The sequence below is a fragment of the Pongo pygmaeus genome, chromosome 5 (assembly GCF_028885625.2).
Source record: "Pongo pygmaeus isolate AG05252 chromosome 5, NHGRI_mPonPyg2-v2.0_pri, whole genome shotgun sequence".
Classification (NCBI taxonomy): domain Eukaryota; kingdom Metazoa; phylum Chordata; class Mammalia; order Primates; family Hominidae; genus Pongo; species Pongo pygmaeus.
Genome location: NC_072378.2, coordinates 27,353,204 through 27,380,000, shown reverse-complemented (window position 1 = coordinate 27,380,000; position 26,797 = coordinate 27,353,204). Strand labels below are relative to the sequence as shown.

Below are 26,797 nucleotides of genomic sequence, written 5' to 3'. Positions count from 1 at the left end.
GTTTCCAATTTAGGGCTAAAGTAGAAACTGGACTAGTTTTTGTTTCCTGCAACTAAGTCCTGACTCTCTACCTTTACTGAGACCCATTCTACCATGTTTTTGTTTTCAGCCCAGTAAAACAAGTAAGATTGCAGCTGTGGCCAGTCCCTAGTCATTGTTACAATAAAACAAGCCAACAGTTGATGAGTAATTTTAGTTCAAATGTATCACTAGTTGCTTTGTATTTTGCTGAGGTGTTTTTTTAAGCACAAAAGGTTTCTGAGGGCTGGGTTCAGTGGCTTATGGACTGTAACCCCAGCATTTAGGGAGGCCAAGGTGGGAGGATTGCTTGAGGTCAGGAGTTGGAGGCCACTTTGGGCAACATAGAGATAGAGAAGTCACTGAAGACAAAAATTATATCTTTCTGTGTCCTCAACATGTATTGAAAGCCTCATTTGTATAAGGTATGGCTAAAAGTTTTCCAAATCATGAGTGCTGGTTCCTTTGTGCTGAATAGTTCCTTCCTCAGTTTATTTCTTTCCTCATGCATTTCACCATAAGCAACAATAACTAACCAGGTTGCACATTCCACATTTTACGTGGAAGTCTTCTTAACTAAATATTCAAGTTCATCATGTACAAATTCTGTTTTCCACCCAAATATAGAATACAATTCAGCCAAGTCTTTCCCACTTTATAACAAGATAACCATTCCTTCAATTTCTAATTGCATGTCATTAATTTCCTTCTGAGACCTTACCATAAGCATATTTAACATTCTTATATTTTAAATTTAATAGAAAATTTTGGGAACAGTTTTAGGTTTATAGAAAAATTGAGCGGAAAGTAGAGTTTCAGTATACTCCTTCCTTCTCCCCTCCTCCCCCAGTTTCTCTATTATTAACATCTTGCACTAGTGTGGTACATTTGTTAAAATTGATGAGCCAATGTTGATAAATTATTATTAACTAAAGACCATAGTTTATGTTATGGTTCACTCTTTGTGCTGTATATTCTATGGGTTTTAACAAATGTATAACAACATGTATTCGCCATTACAATATCATACAGAATAGTTTCACCGCCTTAAAAATCCACTGAACGTCACTTATTCTTCCCTCTTAAAATCCACTGAACGTCACTTATTCTTCCCTTTTCCCCTCCCCCAAGCCCCTGGCAACCACCAATCTTTGCTGTTTCCATAGATTAGCCTTTTCAGGAATGTTATGTAGATGGAATTATACAGTATGTAGGCTTTTCCAGATTGACTTCTTTCACTCATCAATATGCACTTAATGTTCTTCTGTTCTTCTTCCTTTTTGGTAGCTTGATAGCTCATTTCTTTTCCTTACTGAATATTTCATTGTCTGAATGTACCATGGTTTATGTATTCATTCATGTACTGAAGGACATCTTGGCTGCTTCCAAGTTTTGCCTATCATGAACAAAGCTGCTATAAACATTCTTGGGCACGTTTTGTGTGGACATACATTTTCAACTCCTTTGCATAAATACCAAGGAACACAGTTACTAGATCATATGGTAAGAGTATGTTTAGTTTTGTAAGAAATTGTCAAACTGTCCTCCAACATGGCTCTAATATTTTGCATTCCCACCAGCAATGAATGAAAGTTCCTGTTGCTCCACATCCTTGTCAGCATTTGGTATTGTCAGGGTTCTGGATTTGGGCCATTTTGACAGGTGTATAGTGGCATCCCATTGTTTTAATTTGCATTTCACTGAGGACATATGTGGAGCATCTTTTCATATGCTTATTTGCCATCTGTATATCTTCTTTGGTGACATCTGTTAGGGTCTTTGGCCTATTTTTTTAATCGGTTTGTTTCCTTATTGTTGAGTTTTAAGAGTTTTTATATATTTTGGATATCAATCCTTTATCAGATATGTATTTTGCAAGTATTTTCTCCCAGTCTGTGACTTGTCTTTTCATTCTCTTGAACATTTTTTTTTAAACCAATGTTCTCTTCATGGCAATATATGCATTCTCTAAGATGACCGAAGCTTTCTCTATCATGTTCCCTTGACTGTAATTGTTTTTCATATACTCAGTGTTAGGATTTCCAGGTTTAATGTTTGTCAGCCAACAGTCTGAGAGACTTGATCTTGGCCCCTAATCCAAATGCTGGGGATGCACACCAGCATAGTAAAATGCAAGTGCCGTGTCTTAAATATAAAAACCTACCGATTTGTTGGATTCTTTTTTTCTGCCAAGGACACAGTGACAGACTGGCCATGGGCTACACTTGCAGCTATGTGCTGGCTGACACAGGCATATAAAATGCTTTACTAAGTGGCAAAACATGGGAATATTATCTCCGGGTTTCCTTAAGCATTAGAAAAACATGTTGGGGCCGGGGGGCAGTGGCTCACGCCTGCAATCCCAGCACTTTGGGAGGCCGAGGCGGGCGGATCACTTGAGGTCAGGAGTTCGAGACCAGCCTGACCAACACGGGGAACCCTCGTCTCTACTAAAAATACAAAAATTAACTGGGGATGGTGGTGCATGCCTGTAATCCCAGCTACTCGGGAGGCTGAGGCAGGAGAATCGCTTGAACTCGGGAGGTGGAGGTTGCAGCGAGCCGAGATCGCGCCATTGCACTCCAGCCTGAGCAACAGAGCTAGATTCCGTCTCAAAAAAAAAAAAAAATTTTGGTCGCCACTCATTTGAGAGTCGTGAAAACAATTTTAATGGGTAACTGCCAGTATTTTCAAAACGACAAAAGAGTAGAACAGAAAATAGAAAGTAGAACATGTAATAAAGGTAATGATTGTTTGCGTTTTAAAACTGTGTGTAGACGTGTATTCCTTTTTTTTCTTTTTTTTTTTTTTTTTTGTTTTTTTGAGACGGAGTCTCGCTCTGCCGCCCAGGCTGGAGGGCAGTGGCGCGATCTCGGCTGACTGCAACCTCTTCCTCCCGGGTTCAAGCGATTCTTCTGCCTCAGCCTCCCGAGTAGCTACAGGCGCGCGCCACCACACCCGGCTAATTTTTGTATTTTTAGTAGAGACGGGGTGTCCCCATATTGGCCAGGCTGAGTCTCGAACTCCTGACCTAGTGATCCACCCACCTCGGCCTCCGTGAGCCACTGCGCCCGGTCAGTAGACGTGTATTTCTTATAATCAGTTCAATCAGACAAGTTTACAATGCACACGCATACCTGAAACAGGAGCAAATGACTGGCGGCGAAAATGTGCGGACCATCGCAGGGCGAACGTAGACGTTAGCTAAAGCCTCTGGGAAATGAAGTTCAGAAACATCTTCGCGGAGTGTTCTGGGAACGCTAGTCCAGTGTGCCCGCCCGGCGCTGGCGTGCGGGGCGGGGCTCTCTCATAACGACCGGAAGTGACCGTTGAAGCCGGTTGTAGGCGTGGAAAGAGGTTGGCGCTCTGGAAGTCCAGTTGCTTCGGCTCCCTGCGTTAGGTCTGGTGGCGGTCAATGCGCTTCCGGACCCGGGATCGGAGTGTGTGGATCTCTATAGGGGGAGGGGAGCTCAGGTATCACCATGGCAACAGCCAGCCCTCCGGACCCGTGACGTCACCCTTCGTGTTTCGCGCTTAGAGGCCTCTGCGGGAGAAAGCTGGGGAGTCCTCGAAGGGGGCGCACCTCGCCTCCTTCTGTGCCGGGCGGTCCCGCCCTGATCCCTTGGAGGGCTTTGTTCTTTTGTTCTGGCCTAAGGGGAAGTCGGGTGCTGGGCCCCGCCCTGCTTGTCCACCTTCCAGCTTTAACGCTCTGCAACAGGTGTGTCTTCGTGTTATCCGAGCTCGCAGGGGTGTGAGTCACAAGTGTGCACAGAGGGAACACACCAGGTCTGTGGATGCCCCGGCCAGATTCTAGGGTAGGCACCAAGGGTTTTTTGGATCTGAGGCAGAACCCGCGTACCCGATCTCCACTCTTGTTTTGTTCATCGGAGTGCCACACACCTCTCTAGTGCTCTCTTGGGGCACTTCTCTTGTGTAGCACCTCTTGGTCACTTTGCAAGACTCTGATGTGTGATTGTGACGTATGCTGCTGACGCCATCCTGTGTCTTTTAGGGTAGACAACCTCAGCGTGTTGCAGACTCCCTGCAAGGGGAGCTAGACATCTGAGTCCTAGACCAAGGTACCAGCTGAAGGAACGCTGCCTGGCGAACCCTGGTGTTCAAGTTCCAGAGGAACGGGATGAGCTCCTGAGATGGAAGGTAGTGGGGTCGACTTGGGGGAGAGCGGGGTGATGGAGGCTTGAGAACAGTCATGACTGGAGGGTCAAATACTTGAGATCAGAACAGGAGATTTGGAAGGAAGGAACGGTATGCTTAGGGATTAGCAAAGAAACCGAATTACATTGTAGGGAGAGATTCTTTTTTATAGAGAGATACTTGGGAGAGGAGTTTATTTTTTTCTTTCGTTCCATTGGGGAATGAAAAGACATAATCATTCAGAATATCTGTGATCCCCACATGACTTCTGAATATTAAATATTAAAATTATAATCTTGAAGTCAGAAGACATCTTGGTAATTATCCCTTCAATGAAAGAGTCAGTTTTGAAATCTCCTTGGCAGATGGCTGTCAACCCTATACCCGAACTAGTGTGACATTAAACTCGCCATTTTGGGTGCAGACTATTCCCTTGTTGGCTTTCTTTTTTAGTTTCTTATATTAAACAGATGTACTTGTCCCTGTAACTTTTGTGTTGATCTTAGTTCTTAGTCCTCCAAAGAAAAGGAAACTGTCTGTTCTTTCTTTCACACTGCTGCCCTTAAGATATGTGAATTCAGCTGTTACAACTCCTCCTTATAAATTCTTTTCTAGGCAATATAGCCTCACTTCTTTTGATTGGTCTATGTGATGTATCTAGACCTCTTCTCTGAAAACTCTCCTGCTTGTCAGCATTTTTCTTAAAATGCAGTGCCTAATGGTAAACATAGTTCTTTGGATGTGCTTTGAAAAGCACCTGAAAGAATGTACTACTTCCTTTGACTCGGATTATACTTCTGCTGTTTGGCATCAGATCACATTTGCTTTAAAAACTATCAATGATGTACTGTAAACTTTAGATCTTTTTTACATAAACTGCAGTGATCTAGATTTACACCATTTTTGTGTAACGGAATTATTATTATCCTTAATGTCATGACTTACATTTATGATTGTTCAATTTTTTGGTCACGTTTTATGCTTTCAGAATGATTATGAATCCTAATTTAGTTATTCAGTGCCTTAACTGACCTTTCTAACTTAATGCCACTAGCAGATTTGATGAATATTCCTTCTATTTCTTCCTACATGTCATTGAACAGGTCAGGTTAAGGACAGAGGCTTATGACGTGTCCCTATAGAGTTCCCTCTGCATTGGTGTTGTCTTTACATTCTTTAGGTATGGCTGTGCAATCAAGTTTGATTTAACCTAACTATTATCATGCAGTCCTTTTTTGCATTTGTTAAAAATAATATCATTAGAAGTCTTAACATTATTCATATTATTCATGTGAATAATGTAGGTTTGGTCCATACTTGTCTTCAATTTTTTGTACTTCAAGTCTTTTTTACAGTGGATTTTTTTATATATATATTCTAAGTTTCTCAGAATTAAATCAGCCAAAGTAGTTTCATTAAAAGCCTTTGTTTTTTCTTTATTTTGGGGATTTCTCACAATTTTATCATTAGGATTAACTTTACTGAGCCTCTGTTCCTTGTAATCGTAACTTTTGTAGCACATACTGAGCATTTACTATGTGCCAGGCACACAGTTGGCTTCTGTAACTGTTGGCTGTTTTTGGTTCTGTTGGTTGCTGTTATTTGGAATAAAAAGCATCTTACCTGAGACATTTCTCTTGATTCTGTTTTCCTAAAGTCTTAGGTACCTGTCTGTGCATGTAGAACATTTTCTTTCACTGTTAAGAACTTCCAAGATAATATCTTCATTTTTTTCTTAAGACTTCTGTTACAAAACAGTTTTTCTTTACTGGTCAAGATCAAGTTGAGCATAATAGTTCCCTTTATTGCTTCCTCTACTTTCTGAGTCACACCATTAATATAAATTAAGAATTTCTTGATTAATACATTTTTTACAAAATGAAACTTACATACTTAGCCAAACAGTTGAAACTACTTTTCTCCATATTATTCATCACCCCCACCTGCCTCAGCTGTCTATGGCATACTTTTGCCAGCATGGTGCTACTTTTGTTTTTTTTTTCTTTCTTTCGATTTATCTACAATTCCCATCAGGTTTCACACTCAGGATTATTGCATCACATACAATAATCCATCTCTTAGTTTGTCTCTTTATATCAGATCATTTTGCGTAAATTTTACCCAGCTCTCTTTTAAACAAGGCTTGGTCATAAAACCCACACTAGGCCAGTTAGCTCTCTTTGGAATTTGAATCTTGGAACTAAAATCAGATGGCACTGACCTACCCTAATGGTGGTATCCCAAAGAGATTGCCCTTGCACCTTAGTGGTGCAATTTAGATTCCCTGAAGTTACTTGGGTTCTGTCCGTTTGATTATTTAGCTTTTCTTTTTATTCTTCATGTTCCCCACTGTCTTTATATTTAGTCCCTTAGTTGATTTTTTTTTTAAATTTATATAGTTTTAAGGTCTTATGTCTTCCAGCCTAACAAGCCTTGGTTAATGCCTAAAATATTGAGTTTCCCTTCTTTTTTTCAGGTGTACATTCACTTGGCTTATTGCCACTATCTCACACATCTATGTGTGGTCATAAATATCCATCTTGACCCTTACCTGTTTGATTGTTTTTTTCTTAGTTTTTACCAAGCATCTCTTACAGCATTGCTAGTCTATTTCATACCTCATGTCTCATTTAAATTTTTTTTTGTTTTTGAGATGCTGTCTCGCTCTGTCGCCCAGGCTGGAGTGCAGTGGCATAATATCGGCTCACTGCAACCTCCCCCTCCCAGGTTCAAGCAGTTCTCCTGCCTCAGCCTTCTGAGTAGCTGGGATTACAGGCACGCGCCACCACGCCTGGTTAATTTTTGTATTTTTAGTAGAGACGGGGTTTCACCATGTTGGTCAGGCTGGTCTCGAACTCCTGACCTTGTGATCTGCCCGCCTCAGCCTCCCAAAGTGCTGGGATTACAGGCATGAGCCACTCTGCCCGGCCAGTCTCATTCAAATTTTATATCCAGAGACATCTTCCCTCACTAGTCTTTCTGCATACATTAAATTTCTAAGAGAAAATTCTTCTTGTCTTACTTCTTTGTGGAAACAGGTGTACCTAGTTTGGCTTTCCTCACCGCTATCTCCTCTTCAAGAGGATTTTGAAAGGTATGTTTGTCAGACATTTGCCTCTAGTCTTTTAAAGATGAGGAAATTGAAGCCTAAAGAAGACAAGGGACTTGCATAATTATACATAATTAATTAGCAGACGAGTCATTTTGAGAATCAGGCTTTCCTGTCAACCAATACTCTGAATGGATTCCCCCAAGAGCAAAGTTTTTTTTTTGTTTTGTTTATTAAGGTATAAGTTATATACAGTAAAGTGCACAAATACTGTACAGTATATAGCTTTTCAAATTTTCATGTATGTATAAACTAGTATAACCAAGATATGGAATGTTTCTAATGCCCCAGAAGTATCTTGTGCCTCTGCCCAGTCAGTTATCCCTCCAGAAGTACTATTCTAACTTTCATTACCGTAGATCAGTTTGGTTGGTTTTTAAACTTAATATAAATATAGTCATGCAGTATGCATTATTTTGTGTCTGGCTTATTTTCCTCAACATTATGTTTAAGAGATGCATCCATGTTGTTAATTATGTTAGTAGTTCTTTCTTATATTTTGGAATAATCCATTGTATGAAAATACCATGGTTGTTTATGCTGTGTTCTGTTGAAAGGCATTTGGGTTGTTTCTAGTTCTGAGATATTATGAATAAATCTGCAGTGAAGATCCTTGTACAAGTCTTTGGTGGACATAAGCATTTCTATGGATGTAAGGACAGGAGTGGAATTGCTGAGTCATAGGATAGTCATATGTTTAGCTTAGTATAAACTATCAGTTTTAATAAGTGGTTGATAAATTTATACCATATACCAATCTAAAAAGTTCTAATTGCTTTATATTCTTGCCAGCAATTAGTATTGACCATGTCTGTTTAATTTAAGACATTCTGTTGGGTGGGTAGAGTAAGTAGCATATGTAATTGTGATATTTAATTTGCATTAATAGCAAAGTTTTCAAAGGGCCTATGAAGACTTTTGGAAAGTAATCGGATTATTTCTTCATATTTTATATGTAGCAGAGAAAAGGCAGCAGAAATAGTTTGCCTCACTTAATAAGGAACATAGACTGAGTCATATAATACATATGACTTCTAAGTGTCTAGGTACAAAACTGAATCATAAAGCAATGCTTTACCTCCTGAGCCTACTGAGGAGCGTACCAGGGCCCCAGTTATCATGTAACTTTTTTTGCATTCTAAAATATAAAGGAAATGGCATAGTTTCTGTTACTTTCAAATAGAAGAGTAAACGGAATTTATGGATTGCTGGGAATAGCTAAATTGAACAGAAGTCATATGGCTCCTGCTTCTTCCCCTAGATCTGTCCTCTCCAGACTCCACCCTTCTCCAAGGGGGACATAATCTACTCTCATCAGCCAGTTTTCAGGTAAGATGTGGTTTCTTGAAAGGCCATTTTATTCTTTAGAGGGTGATTGTGGTTTTTGTTTTGTTTTGTTTTTTCTATTTATCCAAAAATCAACGTTGGCAGTTCATTCTGGGCTCTTATCGGTCTAGTAACCGCATTCCTAGCTGTGCCTCTCCAGCTTTAACTAATACATTCACCACTTACCACTTGCTTAGTATCTTGCTATGCTCCAGGGATGGGAGAGCAAAAGAAGTACAAAACTGGATCCTTTTTTTTTTTTTTTGAGATTGAGTCTCCCTCTGTTGACCAGGCTGGAGTGCAATGGTGGTGATCTCTGCTCACTGCAACCTCTGCCTGCCGGGTTCAAGCAATTCTCCTGCCTCAGCATCCCGAGTAGCTGGGACTACAGGCCCACACTACCACGCTTGGCTAATTTTTTGTATTTTTAGTAGAGACGGGGTTTCATCATGCTGGTGATGCTGGTCTCAAACTCGTGACCTCATGATCCATCCACCTTGGCCTCCCAAAGTGCTGGGATTGCAGGTGTGAGCCGCCACGCCAGGCCCCAAAACTTGATCCTTTAATAGGCCAAAATGACTGCTAGAAAATAAAACAGGTAAATGTAAGAAAGGTGAAATGAGTAATGTGGATATTAGAGAATGGAAAAATGTATGTGGTCTGGATGGATTAGGAGAGTTTCATGGAGGATGGGGGACTTGGGATGCCTCTAAAACAATAGGTGACATTTGGATATTTGAACAAGTAAGGTGGTGGGGATGGAGGTGTGGATTCTAGGTATAGAGAAGATTATAAGCAGAAGTTCATAAGTAAGGATTAACAGATGTTACACAGGATTCAGAAAAATTTGGAAGAGATGGTTTATGGCAAGTGGTACACAAATGATTGAATGAAGTCAGAATATGAAAGCCTTGAATACCTGGATGAGAAGTTGAAGGCTTTATTGTGTAGGCCATTTATGAACCATTAATGATTTTTAATGGAAGAAAAGTGACCTGGACTAATTGAGAACTTAGACAAAAAAGGTAACAATTGCTCACCAGCCATAATCAACCTCAAGCCCTCCTCCTTCTTAAAATTTCCCTCCTGCTTAATTCCTGTCCCATAACTGAATTTTCTTAACAAAGAAATGGTACCAGTTCTTCCCACTTTCAGCCCAAGTACTTTTGGTATTTTTTTTTTAATTGGGGGGTATATTGTGATAGTAAACTGCACATATTTAAAAATATATAATTTGATAAGTTTTGACATATATACATTCATGAAACCATTACCAGAATCAAGAGAGTGAAAATATCCATAATCAGAGAACATACCTTGTGTGACTTGAATCCTTTCAAATTTATGGAGACTTGTTTTTTTGTCCAGAGTGTGGTACATCTTGGTAAACTATCAGTGAGCACTTGAAAAGAATGTATATTTTGCTATTGTTTTATAGAATGTTCTATAGATGTATTAGTTTTCTATTGCTGCTATAATTAATTGCCATAAGCTTAGATGGCGTAAAATAACACAATTTACTCACAGTGTTAGAAGTCAAAAGTCCAAAATAGGTTGTCAGGACAGCATTCTTCTGAAGGTTCTAGGGGAAGAATCTATTCCTTGCTTTTGACAGCTTCTAGAGGCTGCTGTGTTCTTTGTCTAGTTATTCTATCTTCAAAGCTAGTACTGTGGCATCTTCAAATTTATCTCTCTCTCTCTCTCTCCCTCTGACTCTGACTTGTCTTCTGTCTTTCTGTCTCCTACTCTGATATGCTTACCTCCCTCTTATAAAGACCCTTGTGATTACCCTAGGCTCACCCATGTAATACAGAATAATTTCCTCACTCAAGGCCCTTAATCTGATCACATTTGTAAAGTCTCTTTTGCCATGTTAGGTAACAAATTCACAGGTTTCAGGGGTTGGGACATGGACATCTTTGGGAGGGCTTTGTTCTGTATACCACAGATATCAGTTTGGTCAACTTGGTTGATAGTGTTGTTCAAGTCTTTTATATCCTTACTGATTTCCTGTCTGCTTGTTTTATCAGTTATTGTGAAAGGGGTATTGAAATCTCAGACTGTTGTGGGTTGGTCTGTTTCTCCTTGCTGTTTTACCAATTTTCGCACAATATATTTTGAAGCGCTGTTATTAGGTGCATAAACATTTAGGATTGTTATGTTCGCTTAATCAGTTGACTCCTTTATCGTTGAGAAATGGTGTTTTTAATGCCTGGTAATATCTTTTGCCTTGAAATTTACTTTGACATATGGTATATATTTTTATATATTTTTGCTTTTAACTTATTTGTATCTTTATATTTAAAGTGAGTTACTTACAAGCAACATGTAGTTGGGTTTTGCTTTTTTTTTTTTTTTTGAGATGGAGTCTCTTTCTGTCTCCCAGCCTGGAGTGCAGTGGCGCGATCTCGGCTCACCGCAAGCTCCGCCTCCCAGGTTCATGCCATTCTCCTGCCTCAGCCTCCCGAGTAGCTAGGAGTACAGGCACCTGCCACCACGCCCGGCTAATTTTTTTGTATTTTTAGAAGAGACAGGGTTTCACCGTGTTAGCCAGGATGGTCTCGATCTGCTGACTTCGTGATCCGCCCGCCTCGCCCTCCCGAAGTGCTGGGATTACAGGCATGAGCCACCGCGCCCTGCCGGGTTTTTCTTTTCTTTTCTTTTCTTTTTTTAAATAACAGAGCTTTATTTCTCACAGTTTTGTAAGCTGAGAAGTTCAAGATCAAAGTGCCTGTAGATTCTGTGTTTGGTTCATAGATGGTGGCTTCTCCTCATGTCCTCACATGATAGAAGCTCTTTTTTTTTTTTTTTGAGACAGAGTCTTGCTCTGTCGCCCAGCCTGGAGTGCAGTGGGGCGATCTCGGCTCACTGCAAGCTCCGCCTCCTGGGTTCACGCCATTATCCCGCCTCAGCCTCCCCAGTAGCTAGGACTACTGGCGCTCGCCACCAAGCCCAGCTAATTTTTTTGTATTTTAGTAGAGACGGGGTTTCACCGTGTTAGCCAGGATGGTCTCGATGTCCTGACCTCGTGATCCGCCCACCTCGGCCTCCCAAAGTGTTGGGATTACAGGCATGAGCCACTGTGCCCGGCCGGGTTTTGCTTTTTTTATCCAATCTGGAAATCTCTGCTTCTTGGGGTGTTTAGACCATTTGTATTCAATGTGATCTTACATGTAATGTGTTACATTTAAATATAATGTGACTTTTGATATGGATAAGTCTTTTACCTTGCTGTTTGTTTTCTATTTGTATTGTCTTTTTTCTTTTTTTCCTTCTATTCTTACCTTCTTTTGGATTGAATATGCTTATGATTCTATTTTATCTCCTTCATTAGCTTGTTAGCCATAACTCTTTGCTATTTTACTTGTTGCTTTAGGGATTCATATTTGTTTTAATCACCATTTACTTTCAAGTGATATTCCATTTTACTTAGAACAGTGTATTTCCATTCCCCCCCACCACAGTTTTTATGCTATTGTTGCCATATATTTTACTTGTTACATATAAATCCCATAATACTTTGTTGTTATTTTCTTTAAGCAGCCAATTATCTTTGAAAGATATTTAAGTAATAAGAAAATAATTGTGTATAATTATTACAATGCTCATTGTATAATGATCCTTTTAGGTATTCTTTATTCATTTTTATAAATCAGTGGTTCACAATCATGAGTGATTTTGCTCCCCAAGGAGCAACATTTGGGAGTGTTAGGGGACTTTTTTGATTGTCATGACTTGGTAGGGAGTGCTATTAGCATCCAGTGGGTTGAGACCAGTGATGTCTCCATACACAGGACAGGCCCCCACACTTATCTAAGAGAATCATTTGGTCCAAAATATCAATAGCGCCAAGGTTGAGAAACCTTGGTGTCGAACCATATTTTCATCTGGTATTTTTTTTTTTAATCTGGTCGAAGGACTTCCTTTTAACATTTCTTGTAGTGTAGGTCTGCTGTGAATAATACTTTCAGGTTTCTATGTCTAAAGAAGTCTTTATTTTGCCTTTGTTTATTAATTCTAGTGTGACAGATTTCTTCTTTTCAGTATTTGATGTTGCTCCAGTGTCTATTGTTTCTAACAAAAAAGTTACTGTTGTTTTTATCTTTGTTTTTTTATATTTGTGTGTCTTTTTTCCTCAGATTACTTGTAAGATTTTTTTCAATCACTGAGTTTAAACTAGTTGATTATGATGTATTTTGGTGCAATTTTTTGTGGTTATAATCAAGTTTGGAAAATAATCAGCTGTTATTGCCTCAAAAATGTTTTCTGGTCCTCTCTCATCTTTCGCCCCCCGCCCCGGTACTCCAATCACACATAAAGCAGGCAACTTAAAGTTCTCCTAGAGCTTTTTAAAATTATTTTTTTCTTTTATTTTGAATAGCTTTGATTTCTGTGTCTTTGAAGTTACTAATCTCTCTTCTTCAAAGCTTACTCTTCTGTTAATACTACCTGGTGAATTTTTTTAAATCTCAAAACGTTCTCATTTTCAGCTCTAAGAAGTTCCATTTAGTTTTTTTTTTTTTTTTTAATGTCTTTCATATCTCTGCCTAACGTTTTGAACATTTTGAACATATGGAATACAGTCATAAAAACTTTTGATGTTCTTGTCTGTTACCTCTAACATCTCTTCTGGGTTGGTTTCAATTGATTGACTTTTCTCCTTATTGTGGGTTATATTTTCCTGCTTCTCTGCATTGCCTGATACTTTTTTTTTTTTTTTGAGACAGAGTCTCACTCTGTCACCCAGGCTGTCACCCAGCACAATCTCAGCTCACTGCAACCTCTGCCTCCTGGGTTCAAGCAGTTCTCCTGCCTCAGCCTCCTGAGTAGCTGGGATTACAGGCGCGCACCACCACGCCTGGCTAATTTTTTTGTACTTTTAGTAGAGACTGCGTTTCGCCATGTTGGTCAGGCTGGTCTCAAACTCCTGACCTCATGATCCGCCTGCCTCAGCCTCCCAAAGTGCTGGGATTACAGGTCTGAGCCACTGTGGCCAGCCGCCTGATAATCTTTGATTGGATGCCACACACTGAATTTTACCTTATTGGGTTCTGAATATTTTTATAGTCATATAAAATATTCTTGGCCGGGCATGGTGGCTCACACCTGTAATCCCAGCACTTTGGGAGGCCGAGGTAGGTGGATCACGAAGTCAGGAGATCGAGACCATCCTGGCTAACACAGTGAAACCCCGTCTCTACTAAAAATACAAAAAAATTAGCAGGGTGTGGTGGCAGGCACCTGTGGTCCCAGCTACTCGGGAGGCTGAGGCAGCAGAATGGCATGAACCTGGAAGGTGGAGCTTGCGGTGAGCCGAGATCACGCCACTGCACTCCAGCCTGGGCAACAGAGCAAAACTCCGTCTCAAAAAAAAAAAAAAAAAATTCTGGAACCTTATTCTGGGATGCAGTTAAGTTACTGGAAACAGTGTGTTCCTTTCAGGCCTTTTAAGATTTGTTAAGTGGGCCCAGAACAGCATTTGGTCTCAGCCTATTTATTCCTGACCATAGAGGCAGGACCATTCTGAGTATTCTACCCAATGCCTCATGAATTATGAAGTTTTCCATTTTGGCTGATGTATTTCTAACCCTTTTTGAGTGCTGGTACTGGTCCCTTGACTCCTTTTAGATGATTCTTTCACTGGCCTCGTATAGTCTCATCACACCCATGCACAGATTGGTACTTTTCTGAATACTCAAGAGGGAACCTCTGCAGTTTTCCTTGCTTCTCTCTTTGTGTAGCTCTCTCCTCTCCAGTACTGTGCCCTGTGAACTCTAGTCACCTTGATTTTCCCAAACTCTCAGCTCTATCTCTTGAGTTCCAGAAATCTGCTGGGCTCCTCCTAGGTTCCACCTCCCTACACCAGTGTTTGGTAACTCTTAAGGCAGTAAGCTAGAGCAATTGTAGGGCTCACCTCATTTGTTTCCTGATTCTCAGGGATCACTTTTCTTTGTTACCTGAGGTTCAGTGTGTTGTAAACTTTTGTTTCATTTTGTCTGGAATGTATTGTTTATTTCATGTGGGAGAATAAATCCAATTGTTAATTCCATCTTGGCCACGGCTTGATTCTATTGACATTTATATTTTAAACTGTAAGCATTGTTAGGGCTGATCTAGTGTAGCCTTACTCTAGGGCTGTGTTTCAGGGACCCATGACCACGCTTTAGTTCAGTGATTTGTTGGAATGATTCATATGACTCCGTAGCATAAATCATGGCTAACGAATATTACAGCAAAGCATACAAAAGAGGATCAGAAGGAAAAGGGTATTCATAAGCAGAGTCCAGAGAAATCAGGTACAGGCTTCTGAGTCCTCCCTCTGTGATGATCATACAGATGCACTTTCTCTGTTACTGTGAGCCACAGAAACGTGAGAAATGTCTACCCAGGGAATCCTGCTTGAGTCTTGGAGTCCGAATTCATAAAGGTTGCTGATCACATTGGCCTTTACCTGCCATACGACCAGCTATAGTGTAGACCCCACACTCGGCACCTGGTACACTCATAAATTTCCATGTTTCTTTAAACGATGTTGACAGTTTGGTACATCTTGTCCCAGTGCACTGGGCACACAGAATAACATCATTAATCAGTGACTAGGCACACAGAATTATGTCGATAATTAGTGACCATGGAAGTGTTCAAAGGTTTAGTTTTCAGAGCTTGTTCAAGGGTCAGAACCAAGGATCTAGGCGTCCCTGGAATTTAGCAAGGAATGAGCCAACCAGACCTGCTGCTTATACTCTTTCCTCACAGTCTAGACTGGCCCTGCTCCTAAAGTGTCCAGGAACTGTTTGTGGGAGCCGACTGTGCACATAACTTCTCAACTCTATTCAGTTATGTCATGTTGGTAACTTTGCATTGCCCATGGAGATTGTATTTACACCAGATTTGTGGTATTCCTTTTCTCTGTAGCTTCCTCCTCTCCAATATCTATCCTGCAGATTCCCTGCCTCAGTAGTTCTGAACTTTCAACTTTGTCTCCTCAGCTCAGTAAGACCACTGCTTTGGTAGAGCTCTACCTCCCTGCTCTGCAGTATGGACAGTGCCTCAGGCAAAAAGTTAAGGGGATTCTGGGGCTCGTGTTAGTGTTTCCCTTTTCTCTGTATCACTTCTGTCCTGCCTGCTGTTCAAAATACGAAAACACTTGTTTCAGATGTATTGTTCAGTTTTATTTATATTGGAAGAGCTAGTCCAGTTGCTTTGTCATGGTTAGAGGGAGAAGTCCTAATGATTTAATGTATTTATATTTTTTAAACAAAGTTATTGCTCTCTCACTTAGTTTTAAATACATAGCAATAAAAAAAGCAGGAAGTTGCCTGCATTGCCTGTAGGTCCCACTACCCAGTCCCACCAATAGTATTTGGTTGAGTATTCTTTCAGATTTTTTTCTGTTCATTTACATATAAACTTTCTTCCTATTCATAAAAAGTAGGATTATACCCTAGAGTGCAGTGGTATGATCATAGGTCACTGCAACCTCGAACTTGTGGGCGGAAGCAATCCTCCCACCTCAGCTTCCTGAGGAGCCGGGACTACAGGTGCGTGCCACCATGCCCAGCTTATTTCTGTTTTTATCTTTAGTGCCAATGAGGTCTCACTATGTTGCGCAGGCTGGTCTTGAACTCTTGGGCTCAAGCAATCCTCCCACCTCGGCCTCCCAAAGTGTTGAGATTGCAGGTGTGAGCCACCATGCCTGTCCTCCTGTGTACATATTTTCTAATGAGTACATATAGATATACCTCATTTGATAACTATCTATATAAAGTGTTTTAGTATGGGTGTACTATATATTTTTTAACCACTATCCTATTAATGGACATGTAAGTTTGATTTTTTTTCCTTCCACACAAATGATGTTGAAATGGCAATTGTACATATGTCTTTGTACCTAGAAGTGTTTCTGAAGAATAAATTCCTAGAAGTAGGAAGACAGATCAAATGGTATATCCATTAAAGTTTTGATAGATCTTGTCAGATTGCCCCCCAGATAGATTGCATTTGGGTTCTGTTTCCACCATAGTACACATGAGCACTTTAGCAGTGTTACCCAGTCTGATATTTTACTGTTTAACTATATTTTTAGGGGAGGGGAGCATCTTTTCATGGTTTCACATTTTCCCCGGTGACTTGCCTATTTGGGTTGTTGGCCTTTATTGTTGCTATTGTTGTGAGTAGTTGATCTTTTTTTTTCCCCCTTAATTTTTAGTTGACATGTAATAATTGTACGTATCCATGGGATACAGAGTGATATTTTGGTACGTGAATACAATGTGTAATGATAAAATCAGGATAATTAGCATATCCATCACCTTGAACATTTATCACTTCTTTGTGTTGTGAATATTCCGAATCCTCTCTTCTACTTTCTTGTAATTATACACTAAATTATTGTTAACCATATTCACACTATAGTGCTATAGACACTGGAACTTATTCCTTCCATCTACCTGTAACTTTGTAACTGTTAGCCAGTCTTTCCCTAGCCTTCCCTCTTCTCTACCCTTCCCAGCCTCTAGTAAGCACAATTCTACTCTCTATGAGCTCGTTTTGTTTTTGTTTGCTCCTACATGTGAATGAGAACATGCGATATTTATGTTTCTATGCCTGGCATATTTCACTTAACATAATGTCCTGTAGGTACATCCATGTTACCACTAATGACAAGATTTTATTCTTTGTTTAAATGGTATTCCATTGTGTATATATACCACATTTTCTTTATCCATTCGTCTGTTGATGGACATTTAGGTTGATTCTATATCTTAGCTGTTGTCAGTAAAGCCGTAGCAAACATGGGGATGCATATGTCTCTTTGGTATACTGATTTCCTTCACTTTGGATAAATACCCATTAGTGGGATTGCTGGATCATATGGTAGTTCCATATTTAGTTTTTTTGAGACAGTGCTGAACTGTTTTCCGTAATGGTTGTACTAATTTACATTCCCACCAGTGGTGTATCCTTGCCAGCATTTGTTTTTTTTTTTTTGTCTTTTTGACTAACTGGGGTGAGATGATATCTCATTATGGTTTTGATTTGCATTTAGTGATTTTGAGCATTTTTTCATATATTTGGGTGTTTATATGTCTTCTTTTGAGAAATGCTTATTCAGATACTTCACCCACTTTTTAATGGTATTATTTATTTTTTTGCTGTTGATTTGAGTATATTCTGGATATTAGTCCCTTGTGAGATGAATAGTTTGCAAATATTTTTGCCCCTTCTGCAGGTTGTCTTGAACTCTGTAGATTTTTTTTTTTTTTTTTTTTTTTACTGTGCAGAAGCTTTTTAGTTAAATTGCCTTTTGTTTATGATATCTTATAGATGTTTTACATTGTTATGTGGTTATATCTATCGATCTTTCTCTCCATCATGTAAATTTTGCCTTCCAGATTTCAAGCTTATACAAATATTTTCCTGTTTTTTATTCTATTTTATTTTGACTTTTTCTTTAAAATTTCATCTTTAGGTTGGCAGGAATTTTTGTGTGTGTTGTGAAGTAAGGATCTCACCTTAATTTTTTTTTCACAGACAGTCGTTTGTTATGGCATGATTTAGTGACTAATCCATCTTAACTAATTTCACTTTTAACTTATTTTTAATTTAACTAACTTTTAACCAATTTGAAAGCTGCTTAATGCCTTTTAACTCTTATAAATATGAATCTGTTTTTGGATTTTCTGTTTTATTTCATTTTGTTTTATTCCAGAGTAGGCCATTTTTAAATTACTTTATCTTTTGAAATGTATTAGGGCAAGTCTTTCCACCTCTCTTTTTCAAAAAACCTTTGGGTGCTCTTGCACATTGTAGGTAGTGAAAAATATTGATGATAATAGTTAAACCATTAATACTTAGCAGACCTTGGAACCCAGAGATGATGATGGTAATGATGATGATGAAGGACAACAACAATGGCCATATTGACTGAGCACTTATTATATGCCAGACGTTAAATTAAGCATTTCACATGGAATGTTTTATTTAATTCTTACAATAACCCAATGGGTGAGGCACTGTTTTTACATTTATTTTATAAAGGAGAAAATGTCAAGATCATTTTGCAGACATCCTATAGACTGCCTTACTTCTGTCAGTATTGCTAACTTTACCCCTTTCCTAAGTAAATGCTTACGGCTAAGCAGAAATATGTTTGGTATTTCAGGAATCGGTGACTTTCAAGGATGTGATAGTGGACTTTACCCAGGAAGAATGGAAACAGCTGGACCCTGACCAGAGAGACTTGTTCAGAGATGTGACATTGGAAAATTATACACACCTGGTCTCTATAGGTAAGGATAACTTCTCTGAGTTAATATCAAGGGGTGTGCAGGAGGAGGGTTCTCTCTTGTGCTCAGGGGAGTTTGCCTTTAAGTTTAGTAACCAACAATTTCTAAATTTCTAAAGTTTTTGAAAAGGTTTCTACCATCCTAGCAAGCAGAGGGACAAAATAATAATTTTCCCGAACCCCGATCAGTTCCCAAATTATACTCCCACCGTGTCTGGGAACTGGTAACACTAAAGCTTGATATGCTATCCACTCCCATCAGGTTTTTACTACATATCATTTCTTCTAAAGACAAAGTGGTGATTGAATTCTGATATGATACTTTTCCCTTACTGCAGGTTTCTTTCTTTTTTTCCCTAATGAACAGGACTCCAAGTTTCTAAACCTGATGTGATTTCCCAGTTAGAGCAAGGGACAGAGCCATGGATCATGGAGCCAAGCATTCCAGTAGGTACCTTTGCAGGTAAGTCATGGATGCCAGCAGATGAATATCATTAACTCCGACTGTCAGCCTGATAAGAGAGGATTTTATGTCTGAAGTGTAGATGTACTTTCTTCCCTTTAAAGTATTTCCTGTGGAGAAATGGGAAAACATCTGTTTTCTGGACTTTCTTATGCTTTGTTATGTCACTAATTGTTGCAATATATATTCTATGTTATGCCCCTTTTTGAGGAGATGTCCTTCCTACCTTTTTATGAAATCCACCTCTCAAACTGGACTCTGAATTACATCTCTTTCTACTTCCTTTAGGACCATGATCTCATAATTATCACCATACTTTTCAGTCCTTACAATTTTTTATTTTGGATCTATGGGCTCCATTCCCAGTACTTTTAAATAGAAATACATAACCTATATTTCCAAATAGATTTACTCCACAATATGAATCTTTATGGCCACCATTCAGTTTCTCTTTTCTTTCCCAAGCAAACTCAACAAAAATTAATTCCATAACTGCAGCTTCATTTCTTTATCACCTAATTCTTACCTAGTAACATGTATAGCTTCTGATTTTTTTTTTCTTTTTTTGAGACAAAGTCTCACTCTGTTGCCCAGGCTGTAGTGCAGTGGCGTAATCTTGGCTTACTGCAGCTTCTGCCTCCCAGGCTCAAGCAATCCTCCCGCCTCAGCCTCCCGAGTAGCTGGAACTACAGGTGCACGCCACCATGCCTGGCTAATTTTTGTATTTTTAGTGGAGACACGGTTTTGCCATGTTGCTCAGGCTGGTCTTGAACTCCTGGGCTCAAGTGATCTACCTGCCTCAGCGTCTCAAAGTGCTGCAATTATAGGTGTGAGCCACTGCGTCTAGCTAGCTTCTGATTTTATCACTTTATCATACAGTTTTTGAAATTACGAATAACTTTCTTCTAAATCATCAGTTTCCAAACTGCATGAAGTAACCTAAGGATCTGACCCTGGAAAAACGAACAAACCTAGTCATTCTAGGTAAGGGATACGTCTCTAGAGTTAATGGGATGTAGGTGAGGTTCTTCTTTATGGGGGAAAAATGTATGCCATGTTCAAACTTTAGCAAGTTTCTAACTGGAGTACCACTCAGAGATTTTTTTTTTAAGTAGGCAGTTAGGTGTTATGAATGTTCAACAGGGTTGCATAGAATGTAACATCCCCCAACCCCCGCCCTGCCTCCAACCATGAATACTTTTTTTTTCATAACACATCTGTAAAATCTTTCTCTTAGAATGGTTTCATGGAACATACTTTAGAAAGCTTAATTAAAAAAAAAAAGAAGAACTTTAATAACTGGGGCTTATGGTTAGTTAACTTTTGGAAAAAGCAAGTTGTCAAGTTTTATTACAAATTAAAATGAAGTTTTACTTGACCAGATAAAAAACCATTTTAAACCATTTAAATGTATATTGAAAAACTTAGGCTTTTCAAAAAATACTTTTTACCAGGAAGATTTATTTAGGCAAAAATAATAACCCCCACCCCCATGTTGCATAGATAATTTTTATAGTTCCAGTTACCTGGTCAGTGAATAGAAGGCAAGCACTTGAGATATTTAGCTCCATTCTTTTGGTTACTTTTTATTGCTGGAATTTGACCTGATGATGACAGTCTTGGTAAATCAGCCCTCAATTCTATCTTTATCAGCATCTAGAATAGATTTATTCTTAGCTGGTGAGTTGGCTGCTTTTGTCTTTATAAAAATGATGTATAGTTTTGTAGATATCTCTACAGCTAGTGATATTGTGACAGTACCTATGTTGAGTTGGCCACTAGCCCTGGGCCTAGTCTACCTAATTTCCCTCATCCTCTTTATTGCCATCTTCTTGGAGCTGTCTTGATGATCTTGACCCTCAGGATCATGATCTATAACCCTGATATGTATCTGTCTCACTGGTCTATCTTGTTTTCTTGTCCCCTGGTTGTCAACACCCTTGATTACTTCTCCACACATGGGATATCAGAATACTATAGTCAATGTCTGTAGACTTTGTGTGTAGTAAAGGGAGAATTGCTTCTGCAATAGGGATGGTATTTTTCAATCTGGTCTTTGGGAACTTTCTCCATCCCTTCATTTTTTGCCCTGCCCCTTATATTCTAGTAATTCTGTTGGTTATTGAGTAGAGGACATGACGACATAGATAACATTGGTCATGGCCTGTTTCATGTTGCCTTTGAGTGGAACTCCAACCAGGGTTGGAGATCTGCCACTTCCATGCACTGTTAACATCATCAGACTCCATGATGTTAACAGCATCAGACTCCATGGTCTTTAACAGCATCAGACTCCATGGTCTCCATATCTGTCATTGTGAAGTACTTCCAGAGGTATTCTTTATGGCTACCTGCTGTGCAAACATACCTTCCTTGGTATCATTTCTGTTGATGAAAACATATTTATTTCTTGAACAATCGGCTGTTTCCAAACCCTGTATTGTATTGATCTCGTCCCTCCTGTAGAAATTCTACTGCTGTGAGGCTGCCTACACTAATACATGCTGTGCTATTACCTGTAGTGCCAGGTGTGGAGGGGATGCTAGGCAGCTCTGAGGTCTGCTGCACTGCTCATGCTTGCAGTGATAGTGGTAGTGGTAGTGATAGTGACTGGGCTTGCAATATGGGAAAGATTCAGGATCCTCTGGGGTCTGCTGTAAACTCCTGATACCATTGAAACTGTTCTTTAAGGATACTGCCAGCATTGACTACCCTGCTTCTTTTAGTTGTCATCTCTCTTGTTTTGGGCAACATTTACTTCCTGATTATGTACTTTCCTGGTTATGTTTCTTCTGTTGTTTTGTGTGTTTGCTGATAAACTGCTTTCTTTCATTGGTATATTTTATTAATTCTGTTACCCTGACTATTCTCAAGGATCTTCCCTCTGCCTCTGCTCTTTTTCACATATATTTCTAAGGCTTTAGCTACTCTTGTCCTTTTTTGAGCTGATACTTTCCATCTTACATTTGAACATCCTTGTTATTCTGATGTTGGCATCTTTCACTTCCACAAACGCTACTATAGTCCAGCTCTCCATTTCTTTTCTTAATTCTCAAAATGCCTAGATTTGAACTTGTTAGTTTCTCCCTGCTAAATTATTTCTCTACTATTTACAACTCTTCCCATATCTAGCAATGATGTGATTATTTTCAGTGTTCCAGGCTAAAACACATGGGGTCTTAGCTAATAAATCTTTCCTGTTTGTTCTGTCTTTAAATCATGGTTCTTGGATTTTTTGTTTTGTTGTTTATTAGCAAGGAATCCCAATTCAAACTGCCCCCTTCAGGTTCAGTTCATTTCTGTCTACTCTTAGCCATCTCTGTTGTCACCTTTTTAATCAACTATTACGTTAAATGTATTTCCTTACTGGTTCTTAGAGATTATCTATGAAATTGAATTAGACATTCTTTTGCCACTTTCGTATTTTATTTATAATTCTCCTTAGCTCCTTCCAACTTTCTCCCCAAATAATATGGCTATATATTTGAAAACCATTAGAATTTTCTGAGGGATTTATTTTTTAGTATCATTATATTATTCCCACAATAGCAGTTTATTTTTTCTCTATTCAGAGAACACTGGAATTTTCTTTTTCTTTTAGACTGGGAGACAAGACTTGAAAATAATGTGTCAGCCCCAGAGCCTGACATTTCTGAAGAAGAGCTATCTCCAGAGGTAATAGTGGAAAAACACAAAAGAGATGATTCTTGGAGTTCCAACTTGCTAGAAAGTTGGGAATATGAAGGCAGTTTAGAGAGGCAGCAGGCAAACCAACAGACACTGCCAAAGGAAATAAAGGTAACTGGAAAGACAATACCCAGTTGGGAAAAAGGCCCTGTAAATAATGAATTTGGGAAAAGCATCAATGTGAGTTCAAACCTTGTAACACAAGAACCATCTCCAGAAGAGACCTCTACTAAAAGAAGCATCAAACAGAATTCAAACCCAGTTAAAAAAGAGAAATCTTGTAAGTGCAATGAATGTGGGAAAGCCTTTAGTTATTGTTCAGCTCTTATTCGCCATCAGAGAACACATACTGGAGAAAAACCCTACAAATGCAATGAATGTGAAAAAGCCTTCAGCCGGAGTGAAAACCTTATAAACCATCAAAGAATTCATACAGGAGATAAACCATATAAATGTGATCAGTGTGGAAAAGGCTTCATTGAGGGTCCATCTCTTACTCAACATCAAAGAATTCATACTGGAGAAAAACCATATAAATGTGATGAATGTGGGAAAGCCTTTAGTCAGAGGACCCATCTTGTTCAGCATCAGAGAATTCATACTGGCGAGAAGCCATACACTTGTAATGAGTGTGGAAAAGCCTTTAGCCAGAGAGGCCACTTTATGGAACATCAGAAAATTCATACAGGAGAAAAACCTTTTAAATGTGATGAATGTGATAAAACCTTCACCAGGAGCACACACCTTACTCAACATCAAAAAATTCATACTGGAGAAAAAACCTATAAATGTAATGAATGTGGAAAGGCCTTCAATGGGCCCTCAACTTTTATCCGTCATCATATGATTCATACTGGTGAAAAACCGTACGAATGCAATGAATGTGGGAAAGCCTTCAGCCAGCACTCAAACCTCACTCAGCATCAAAAAACTCATACTGGGGAGAAACCCTATGATTGTGCAGAATGTGGAAAATCTTTTAGTTACTGGTCATCCCTTGCTCAACACCTGAAAATTCATACTGGAGAAAAACCTTACAAATGCAATGAATGTGGAAAGGCCTTCAGTTACTGCTCATCCCTTACTCAACATCGGAGAATTCACACGAGAGAAAAGCCCTTTGAATGCAGTGAATGTGGAAAGGCTTTCAGTTATCTCTCAAACCTTAATCAGCATCAGAAAACTCATACTCAAGAGAAAGCTTATGAATGTAAAGAATGTGGGAAAGCTTTTATTCGGAGTTCATCTCTTGCTAAGCATGAAAGAATTCATACTGGAGAGAAACCCTATCAGTGTCATGAATGTGGGAAAACCTTCAGTTATGGTTCATCCCTTATTCAGCATAGGAAGATCCATACTGGAGAACGACCTTACAAGTGTAATGAGTGTGGGAGAGCATTCAACCAGAACATACACCTTACACAGCATAAGAGAATTCATACAGGAGCCAAGCCTTATGAGTGTGCTGAGTGTGGTAAAGCCTTTCGACATTGTTCATCTCTTGCTCAACATCAAAAAACTCACACAGAAGAAAAACCCTACCAGTGTAATAAATGTGAAAAGACCTTTAGCCAGAGCTCTCATCTAACTCAGCATCAACGAATTCACACTGGGGAGAAGCCCTATAAGTGCAATGAATGCGACAAAGCCTTTAGCCGGAGCACTCATCTGACTGAACATCAGAATACTCATACTGGAGAGAAACCTTATAACTGTAATGAATGCAGAAAGACTTTTAGCCAGAGCACATATCTCATTCAGCACCAGAGAATTCATTCAGGAGAGAAGCCTTTTGGATGTAATGATTGTGGAAAATCCTTCAGATATCGCTCTGCTCTCAACAAACATCAAAGACTGCATCCTGGCATATGAAAATTCTAGGAACATCATAATTTAGGGGATATATTTACTTTAGTTTGTCCTTTTGTTAAGTACTGAAGAATCAGAGTGGATTTAGAAACTTCCTTGAAATCTTTTAGATTTTCACTATCATGTTATGGAATGGAAAGTACATTGGGCTGAACTAATCCAGTTGTTATTAAGCCACTCTGTGACATTAGAAAACTCTACTGTTTTAAGCTTTAGTTTCCTTTATGGAATGAAGGATTTGGAGTAGATTATTTCAAAGGTAGTTTGGAGTTTTATAATCAGTTTTGTATATTTACAATATTTTCTTGAATGGGTTTACTATACATCAGCATTTTGCTGTGTTGCATCTAGAATGTGTATGTTTATGCATGTTTTTCCAATAGAATTTGTGCTTCAGTAACTAGATTGGGGATCTAGTATGCTCCTGCTGTAATGCATTTACATTGTTTAGATAACTGGTTCCTAATAGAAAGAATTATAAAATACCCTCAAATTAACAATTCAATTGCATATAATAGCCTAACTCAGTAAGAATATTAAAACTTACTATTATTCTTCTTCTAGTCTGTTTTTAATATTCTAGGAGTTTACCACAACTATAGAATTCCACTTCTACAACTTAAACTGGTGTTATTTTACCCTGGTTGCATATTGGAGTCACCTGGTGTCTTAATTTGTGCTGTTATGTTAAATTACAATAGACTAGGTATCTTAAACAATAGAAATTTGTTTAAAGCTGGAAGAGGCTGAGAAGTCCAAGATCAAGGTGCTAGCAGATCCAGTGTCAGATGAAGGCCCATTTCCGTTTGCAGACACCTGTCTTCTTCTTATGTTCCTACATGGTGCTAGGCAGAGACAGAGCAACCTCTCATATCTCTTTATAAGACTACTAATCCCATTGGTGAGGGCTCTACCCTTATGACCTAATCACCTCCCAAAGGCCCCCCTCCTAATACCATCACATTGCAGATTAGGCTTTCAACATAGAAATTTGGAGAGAATATATTAAGTCCATAACACCTGGAGAACTCTACAAAATTATCTTGCCAAGGCCCTACAACTCCAGAGACTAATTGCCTTAGGAGATAGGACCCAGGCATCAGTGTTTTTTCTTAAATTCCTAATGTGTACACTGGAAAGAAAAATTGGCTTGTATTTGTATCGACAGTCAGTGAGATTACAGAAGTTCACATGATCCTGGTTTTTGTATCTCCTTTTTGTGTTTCTCAAAAACATCTCTACTAGCTATTCCAGACCACATTCCTGTTTCCCAAAGCAGGTGGATTTACCGTTGCTCCTTTTGCTCAGACACGTCTAACTACACTTTGGTGAACTAAGTCACATATTTACCATTTTTTCTCCTTACCTCTATTTTAAGAGCAGAGGGAGGAAGTTATTTTAAACCATTTCTTGGTCTTTTTTTCTTGATTGTAATATACAAGTCATATATGCCATAAACATCTAGTATAATACCAACATCAGTTTCTTAATATTTACCATACTGAGAGAGTAGAGCAAGGTTAAAATCTTTTTTTTTTCTTTAATTTAAGAGACAGGGTCTTGCTCTGTCACCCAGGCTGGAGTGCAGTAGCATGATTATAACTTACTGCAGCCTCAAACTGGGCTTAAAGGACGCTTTTGCCTCAGCTTCCCAAGTAGCTGGAACTATAGGTGCATGCCACCATGCCTGGCTAATTGTTTTAAATTTCTGTAGAGATGGGGTCTGGCTATATTGCCCAGGCTGGTCTCCAACTCCTGGCCTCAGGCAGTCCTGCCTTGACCTCCCAAAGTGTTGGGATTACAGGTGTAGTCACCACCCTTGGCCCCAAATTAAAATCGAAAGGGGAGAATTGGCAGAAGTTATAACTTTTTCCTTGAAGTT

At 39.1% G+C, this 26,797-nt stretch overlaps 2 protein-coding genes across 4 annotated transcripts in view; one reads left to right on the top strand and one right to left on the bottom strand.

The window, feature by feature from the left end:
• The first annotated feature begins 3,304 nt into the window (after nucleotides 1-3,304).
• On the top strand, nucleotides 3,305-25,473 carry ZNF184 (zinc finger protein 184). Of its 3 annotated transcripts, none has more exons than XM_054490564.2 (6): nucleotides 3,305-3,492; nucleotides 4,031-4,176; nucleotides 8,544-8,611; nucleotides 18,774-18,900; nucleotides 19,264-19,359; nucleotides 22,961-25,473. In XM_054490564.2, the coding sequence occupies exons 2-6, from the start codon at nucleotides 4,170-4,172 to the stop codon at nucleotides 24,916-24,918; spliced, it is 2,256 nt and encodes a 751-aa protein (XP_054346539.1). In that variant the 5' UTR covers nucleotides 3,305-3,492; nucleotides 4,031-4,169; the 3' UTR covers nucleotides 24,919-25,473. The 3 variants fall into 3 exon arrangements, with proteins under 3 accessions (XP_054346539.1, XP_054346538.1, XP_054346540.1); XM_054490563.2 differs by having other exon boundaries at nucleotides 3,323-3,736; XM_054490565.2 differs by having other exon boundaries at nucleotides 3,352-3,833.
• The window catches only part of ZNF391 (zinc finger protein 391), an 83,173-nt gene continuing 74,943 nt past the window's right edge, over nucleotides 18,568-26,797 (bottom strand). Inside the window, exon 4 of the transcript XR_008503051.2 lies at nucleotides 18,568-19,469. The gene's annotated coding sequence lies outside the window, so the exon portion shown is untranslated. The remainder of the gene's footprint in view (nucleotides 19,470-26,797) is intronic.